The sequence below is a fragment of the Poecilia latipinna genome, unplaced genomic scaffold (genome assembly GCF_001443285.1).
Source record: "Poecilia latipinna isolate Pla-1442-1.1 unplaced genomic scaffold, P_latipinna-1.0 Scaffold1078, whole genome shotgun sequence".
NCBI lineage: Eukaryota > Metazoa > Chordata > Actinopteri > Cyprinodontiformes > Poeciliidae > Poecilia > Poecilia latipinna.
In genome coordinates, this window is record NW_015113694.1 from 174,980 (window position 1) to 183,742 (window position 8,763).

Genomic DNA, 8,763 nt, shown 5'->3' on the forward strand with positions numbered 1-8,763 from the left:
CGGCACACTAGTGTGCCGCGGAACAGTGGTTGAAAAACACTGCTCTAGCCCTTAGCTAACTGGATATAAAATATGAAAATGCATCAAAACATAAAACTACATTTAGAGCATTTTGAATTACTTATATGTTGTTTTGTCTATAAAAAATTATTTAATGGTGTTTTATATGCAAAATAAAACAACAAATTAGCCTAATTTAGCTCCAAGTGCAACGAAGGTCCACATGCAGATTTATTTTGAAAATAGGTTTTCCTTTTTGTTGTTGAAAACAACGTAAATGTGATGCAGACCTATTTTTTAGATATGATTATAAAGTATCTAGAGAATGTAACCATGAAGAATGATTAAAACTTCCTAGTCTCCAAACACATTATTTCTTTCCCTCTTAAAAACGGAAGTAGGTGGACAACCATGGTAATTTTCAGTTTCTCATATCCGCTCACACTGTAAAGGCTGTACTTTAGCCTGCTCTTATGGTAATTTTCATCTCAGTAGGAATACATCCAGCGTTTTATCAACTGAATTTCTCAATTGTGTGACCCTGAAGTGATGCATCATCCTCTACAAGCACAGTGAGACCATTAATGAGCAAAATAGCAAATGCAGATGGGGGGGATAAACCTTATTTGCATTTAGATGGATCACATAAAACCAAAGTTCACAGGCTGAGATATGGTGACAAGATAACTGCTCTGATTATTCTCCCGAAATGAACTCAGCAATGAAAACACAGACAGGGAGGCTTTTGTTTCTGCTTCAGTGAATAAGCAATAATAATGTGTTTTATTTTTACCTCAACAAGGAACAGAGCAGCATGTTTACACCATACAGTTAGCTTTTAGCTGTCTTTTTGAGAACAATCTCTGCCTTTTTGAGAGATAAATGGTAAAATATGTTCACCTGTTCACCTTCAGTCTTCCAATTGTGCTTCTTGATGCAAACTTTAAAGGATTTTGCAACTTAACATTTCTAAATTTGATGATATCACCATATTTAAAAGTGCATAAAGGTGTCATATTGTAAGTTAACAGCTGTAATTTTAGCTAAGTGTCAAAGGCCTAAAGTCTGAAAGAAAGTCTTGTGTAGCTCAGCAGCAAAATCTATAAAACCTCAAGACGCTTTCAGCAGGCTAGTCTGCCCTCTGGTGGTAATAAGGTAACTTAGCTAGAAAAAATACTTGTTACTCAAGTAAAATAAATTGAAAAAGCACAAGTATACATTAACATGTAAATAGTGGATATATTTATTATCCTAAATGCTATTATATTATTTTCTCTTATGCATTCACGCCTGTCCTATCAGAGAAATAAACATGCTCCCATTTTAATTATCCCAAATAAATATTTCCCCTTTTTGTTAAGAGCAATGAATTTATATAAGATTGTATTCTAGCATTAAGAGCTGTATTTTCTTTATTTATAAAGCTCTCAATAAGGTATGACCAGCTGCTTTGTTATTAATTATGCATTTAATAACAATTAATACTGATTCTTGAGTAGTCTGATGCCTAGCCAAATATAAAATATGATAAAAAGGAGTCATTGCAGTATTATGTGTTTTCCAGCCACATATTGTCATTTTATAGCACAATCAAGTAGCTCTGTTAACCACAATTATTGAAAAAATTCAATAAATATCGAATATGAATTATAACAAAATTTACAATGCAATTTAACGCCTTAAAATTAGGTCACTGTCTCTTTAAAAATTCCTTCTCTTTCTGAAACTCCACCTTCAGGAAGTCCTCACAACACGGCTCCTCTATTAACCCTTAAACAGCATTTTTACCAGCATTTCACCGAGAAGTAGCTTGTATAATGAGTTCAGCTGATGCGCAGTTCCACCAGGTGGTTGCTAATTGCTGCTGGCTAGTTTGAAGAAGCTGAATGGGGGAGGAGCTGTGTGTTGAAGGCGGGGCTAGGTCCACCAAGGTGTATTGTCCAGTTGAATGGTTGCCATGGAGATTAAAGAATTTCTCAAACAAGCATGAAAGAATTAAAGCAACACTCCAGGTGTGTTTTTGATGGGGGAATAACTTTGTACGATGTAACGCTAGAAAAAAGTCAATATCGTTCATTATGATAGCGACCACATCTTACTGGTAGCTAAATGTAAAGATATTTGCAGGTGGAGCCTGACTTTTAAAGATCCCAAATCAAGAGTGGACGTTACCTGGATGAGCGTGTTGTATCTGTAGCTGAGGCGGCGTACGTTTGGATCCCAGCCCTCCAGAGGCCAGTCAGATCCAATCGGATTCATTCTCACAGCCATCCTTACCTCACTGTTTACACCATCAGAAGTGGAAAGTAAAGGCTGATTACTTTTCACTTAAAAAGTTGGTCCCAAGTTTAAATATCCAAGTTTTTCAGGAAAGTTTTTCAGCATCCAAAACCTCCAGCACCGTGAGAGTCGTAAAAATCAAGCTTAGCACCGTTTATAAAACACACCTTTCCTCCTACAGTTGTATTGCAGCTGAACAGTTTGGATCAATTTGTGTGTAAAGAAACAAACTGAGCTAACTGTGTCAGTTTGTTTGTTTTATTAGGCCGCCCCCTCGGCTCCCCCGCTGCAGGGGGAAATGCTGTCAGCGTTCATTAGTGGATCAGAAAAGCAGACGAGTTCAACAAGGCAGCACAGAGGAGCCGACAGCACAGGACTTTACACGCACACAAGCAAGCATTCAGCATTCATCCCCATCAAAAGAAGCATCATTTATGGATTTACACAAAAATGAAATGATGAAAAGTCCATTTGAATTCAACCCACTTCACTCTGCTACCGCTAAATAAAATCTAGTGCAACCACCTGCTTATGTTCATATGAAATTCATCTTGTTAAATGAGAAACTTTCCCGTTTTAACAAGGTATGTAATCCATCTTGTTCTAACAAAAAGTGTCTTATTCTAACAACTTTTGGATCTCATTATAATGTAAAAGTTTGGCATAGCAAGATATAAAACTTGTCTCACTGAAATGAGAAACTAATGAGGAACTTGTAAACCTATAAAGATATAAAACTTGTCTGTTTTAACAGTTTCTCATTTCTGCAGCTTTTATATTTTTCTATAACATGAACGTTTCTCATAATAAGATATAAAGCTTATCTTATTAAAATGACAAGCTAATGAGAAACTTTCTTGTTTTAACAAGATATAAAACTCCATTTGTTATAAGGAAAAAGCTTGTCATTTTCACAAGTTTGAATCTCGTTATAACGACATACGCAGCCTAAATTTCTCTGGCAGCTAAATGCTTTCATACAAAAGGGTTAAATATAAAAGAATGCCACACTTTCCAGATTTTTAATTATTAAAAAATGAAAATATATCATTATATTTTTCTATCACATAAAATCCCTGTAAAATGCAATAAAAGTATTTATTATAATGTGACAACAAGGATACTTCCTCTTCTTGCAATATAACAGATTTGATATAAATGTTTATGGATTAATGTTTTAAGTTCCTGCAGGTTTATTCAGGTGTGGCTGATGCGTATTTACCTGCTGTAAAATAACCATGGTTCTGGTTTTTGTCCTCTGGACCGGACATCAGACGACCCTTAAAAGGAGAATAACAGAAAAAAAAATATATATATATATTAACTGTTTTCCAATGCACACATGTTGATTTAAAAAATAATAAAGCTTGGCCTGATTTTTTTACGTCATGCATGCGTTTGTGTACAGGAATTAGCCGTAGCCGGTGTAAATTATTCATCCTCTGCTCATGATCCATGAGGTTTGAACGTTTGACTTTTCGACGCGTGGCAGCTGTGACATCTCAGCCTCATCAGCCTTTGTGTTTTAGCTGCAGATTTTGAAGGCAAAGCAGCTTCAGTTACAGCTGTCGTACAAACAGCTGACAAAACTTAAATACGTCCCTCCGCATCACATTTCAGCCCTGATGCTGTGAAGAGTGACGGTGCTTTTTCACAGCGAATTACGGGAGGAAAATTATGCGCCGAGAGCTTAATAAACATTCAAATGACAGAGCAAGGATCCACAAATAATAAAACTCTGTATGACTTCATTTAAAAACAAAGTAATATAAACTTTTTTGTTTGTTTTTGTCGCATTTCCGGAAATGACGAAAGTCGCCAAAGAAGAAGAGTTTGTAATCATGGCTGCCTTAAAGCGCAAACATTTTGGAAGATAAAAAAACAAAGAATGAATCATGAAAGGATTTGGATCATTCTGCTTTACGACCCAGTTTCAGACGGATTCTGCTCCAGTTTATGGACTTTATGATAATGTCCACCAATCCAGATCCGGTGGTTGTAAAACAAGCCCTGATCACCACTCCTCCTCCACCATGCACGATGACTCAGAAATCAGTCCTTTTAGCCTGGATTTTAATTAAAGTCTTATTTTCATCTGTATTTTAAGTTATTTTATTTACTATATATCCATTCATCAAATCTTACATTTTATTTTTCATGGCATAATTTGCATTTTCAATATGTTTTAAATACCGTTAATAATATTTCAGCAATTATTTAGATTTTATTGTAAAATAAATGTAACAGAGTTCTATGTTTATGTACTGTTAAAGTATATTTTGTAGTATTTCTCCTGAACATTTTATATCACTTTATTGCTCACATGGACATTTTATGTAATTTCATTATGTCTAACAATAATAATCATTTTATTTTCCTATAGTTGAATATTTTAGCCCCTGCAATGCATTTTGTATTACATTTAACTGAATGTAAAGAGTTTTAATTGTTTAGGTTATTTCTGGTCAAAAATACTTTTCCAAAGCTGTTTAATTGAAACTGTGTTTTAAAGTTGAACTACCTAATTGTTCCATATGGTGTAATTTGTAATTTTTTTTCAGCTTTTTGTAGTTTTTCCGCGAGTAAGCAGCATAGAAAAAATACTAACAGGTGTTTTTATACAAAATTATTACATTTAAAAGTGTCGTAATAAGCAGAACATTAGCCAACAGCAAACCTCCTGCTGGTTTTTAATCTTTTTACATGATATTATAAAGTGAAACAGTGTAAAATCTCATTCTTTGAAACGCATGCCCAGCACACACATATCTAAACAAAATGCCCCTCTGTGTTCCACTTACACCCTCCCATCAATATTTCAGCGGCTAATTACCCCTGCAGAGGTCTGGGACAAAGGTTGGGTGCAGTCATGCCCTGTTTGTCAACACATATCAGATGTTAGACTCTAAAATTAAAACACAGCAGCAGGAATAGATGTGAAGATTATAAACGGTTACTAGAAAAGTTCAAATGCAAACCAATAAATATAATATTTCCAGGGGTTTTTAATTTTTCATGTCTTGTCTCAGTTTTGCATTAACTGCCGGGTGCAAAACATTTACATAAAAGCAGCTTAATAGCTTCAAATTCAGTTCTTACACTGATTTATTTTGGCTAGATTTTTGCACTCTTTTCTTCCAAAACACAAACTAATTATTTAATATTATTTAACATGTTATAATTAATATTCATCTACCAAAACTTCCAAAAAAATAATTTAGAATAAAGTACTAAGACTCCGGTGACTGACTGAGTCAAACTTTGGTTCAACTGTGAATTTGGCTGATGTGTGTTTGAACTTCCTGCACTGGTTGCTACGTTTTTAGCTAAAGTTATTCTCAAATTGTTCTTATTTGTGTCACAGAGGCCAAAACTGTCAGAAACTTTAAGTAATTACACTGAAATGTTATCACAGTTCCATGTTATATAAATCTGACTAATTATTCTGGACGTTTGTCATGGAAAATTGTAAAAACTTGGATTAAAAACCTGATTAAGATATACTGTATATAAATTTTAAGTACACCACAAAGTATGATTTTATTTATTCAGTAACCACCCTTTTTTACTTTTACTTTAATTTATCACACACTTAGAAATGATGGATTATTTCCATAATATGTTGAGTTAGCTTGACCAAATATAACTCAGACATATCTGGGCTATAACAAATAAAACATGGAAAGTAAAAAGTCCATTCTAACTATTTAATTTTGATAATTCCAAATATTGGGTTATTCTTTTGTTTAATGGGGCTTTGAAATATTGATCCAAATGCTGTTGGTTGCAGGGACTTCAGGGCATCCCTAATGGAAAGGATTGGCAAAAAGCCATATTGGGGAAAAAGAGAAATAGATGCATTCAGAAGATCTTCCATTATCATTGCTGCCCTTGGAATGTGTGAAAAAACAAAAAAGCAAGGAAATAAATTAATATCTTATATCAATATTATGCTAAGTAATCAAAAATTATTAATTTAACGTTTATTAAAGCCAGTTTAAGTGACTTAGTGACTGGTATTTTTTAAGGAGTTGCTCTTGGTAATCAGCTGTCCAGCATGTGACCAATTTGGTAGAAAATGTGACCTGATTTCTCAATATTGCACCTAAAAAAACTATTGAAGTCAGACCAGTGCATTCAGCCATTCGAGGAAAAAAACAAAAACTAATGTCTGAACCATCTGAGAATCATTCCTGTACTCTGACACAGAGCCAACAATCTCTGTGCACAATGAGACTGATGTTAGCGCATATATCCATAACTAAGACCAGATATTTATATACAGCAAATAAAATACGCACACATTTTTTTCACATTGTCTGAAGATAAATCCAAACAAGCTTCTCTTGTTTTAGGTTAGTTGGAATTACGCAAATTATTTCTATTACCTCAATGTAAAAACTTAGTGATAACCTTTTTTACATATTGTTTTTGTAACTTTCCTTGAATTCAAAAGTTTACATACTTTGGGTCAGTATTGGGGACAGCTGTCTTAAAAAGCATTATTTGGGTGAAACCTTTTGTCTAAACTCAAGTCATACACTTTACCAAATACCAAATAAACTCTTGAATTCAAGGAATGTTACAACAAAAAACATCTCTGAAAAACGTGTGGCAGATTTCCACGTTGTTTCCAAAAATGTGTGTTATAGCTTTATAATCTTCAATCTTATTGTTTTAAGTTCTTGTATTGTTCATAAAAGCAATTATATGATGTTAATCTAACATTATTAAAACAGTTGAATTGATATACATCAATAAGTTTTATGTAAAGTATAGAGCTGCAAAACAATTATTTTAGTAATCAATTATTCAATCAATAACCCCTACTATTAAATGATTTACTGGATTATTTTAAAAAAATAATTTCATTTAATCATTTAATTTTTAATTTAACCACTTAAGCCTTCTTCAACAATGTTAGAAATACATTTGAAATGAATATAAACAAATAATTAAGTTCCTTTGTAAAATGAGAAAATAAATATTTTATTGTCTACTTATTTTTAAAAGGTGAAGCTGAGAATATAAGTTTTGACTACAACATATTTACAGACAAAAATGTTTTCATCTTAACCTGTCTGTCACTAGAGGACCCAAATTTGGGTCCTCTCACAACCTGAGACCAACAGGTTAAGTGCAAAATGTATAGTGGCTTAACCACTACTCTAAATGTTGTTTTTTCCCACAAATTAACTTTTTCAAGCTTTATACTAAAGTTAATAATTAATTATCAACTAAACTAGTTGACAATTATTTAAATAATCAATTAATAACGATTAATCCTTTAGTAGTAAAACAATTATTTGTGAAAATAAATCAATCAATCAATATTTGGGGCCGCAAAAACTCAGGCCCTGGGACTACTTCCCCTGGTCAAGCCAGGAAATTTATTATTCTGCAATTTGCAATATTACTGATGTTCAAATTAGTTACAAAAATAAATTTCAGCTAGAGAGCGTTGAATAAACACACACAAAGTTAAATAAATTATTTTATTCTCACCGTTTTTGATTTGATATCTGTTAAATTCACTTTTCTTCCAGTGTTGGTCCGGTTTCAGACGCACATTTTGATGCAGGGAATCAATCTTGTTGTAAATCCTTTCCAGATGTGTTCCTCAGATATAACTTCCTTGTTTTGTTCATGCAAAACCTCAGATACATCAGGGATAAACGACTCCGACCTTCTGTCCTGCTCATGTTATCAGCTACACAGCGAGCTGCTCATTCACTGCCACTGATCCCTGCTGCAGAAAGAGAGAGAGTCACTGGGGGGTGATGAAGTCCCGAATAGAGGTTAGCTTGTAATTAGACACCCACAGTCACACACTGATAACACGACAGACGCTGACATAATGCAAGAATGAGCTGCGTTTCCATTACAGATGTGCGAAAATCTTTGTCGATATTCCGCTAATGTCGAAAAACACAAGTTCGCAACGGATGTAAGATATTTAAATAATCCAGTCATGGCGCTAGCGCAGATCGGCTGTTAGCTATCGGCGTCTTGTCAGCGGAGCGACAAGCCCCGCCTACTTGGGAGCGGTTACGTATGCGGCGTTTTGGAGAAATTGTAGTCGGACATTTTACAGATTAGCGATATATTCTACACTTTAGAATGATACACAACTTTTAATTAACCGTGCGGTGCTGTGAGCTGCACACTGCACAAACCGCGGTCCTCTTACCACTTCCTGTCTTCTTCTTCTTCTTCTTCGGCGTTTCGGCTGTTGATCACGTGACTCGATATGGCGAGAAAGGGTTGTGTTAATGTCGATACCGCTGAAAAAACCTTATCGTAGCGATAAAACCTTTTCCAAAAAACAAGTGCCTTTCCGAAATTGGAATCTTTAGATTAAGTGAAATTATTTTCGTACTTTCAATTTGCGCAATTTTATTCTTGATGGAAACACAGCAATTGACAGCGAAGAGTTTATGCTTTATGGATGAGAATGCAACAAAACAAGTCATATACGTTTAT

General features: G+C 34.2%; 1 protein-coding gene across 5 annotated transcripts in view; it reads right to left on the minus strand.

Annotated features, from left to right (window-relative positions):
- Nucleotides 1-8,199, minus strand: part of LOC106959425 (unconventional myosin-VIIa-like) — a 58,959-nt gene extending 50,760 nt beyond the window's left edge. For 3 of the 5 annotated variants that reach the window (XM_015051989.1, XM_015051990.1, XM_015051988.1), the window contains exon 1: nt 2,173-2,479. In XM_015051989.1, the coding sequence (XP_014907475.1) occupies nt 2,173-2,271 (99 nt within the window). In that variant the 5' untranslated portion in view covers nt 2,272-2,479. Of the gene's footprint in view, nt 1-2,172; nt 2,480-3,502; nt 3,561-7,785; nt 8,027-8,102 lie in introns of those variants that run through there. The other 2 variants (XM_015051992.1, XM_015051991.1) reach the window with 2 other exon arrangements.
- Nucleotides 8,200-8,763: the final 564 nt, after the last annotated feature.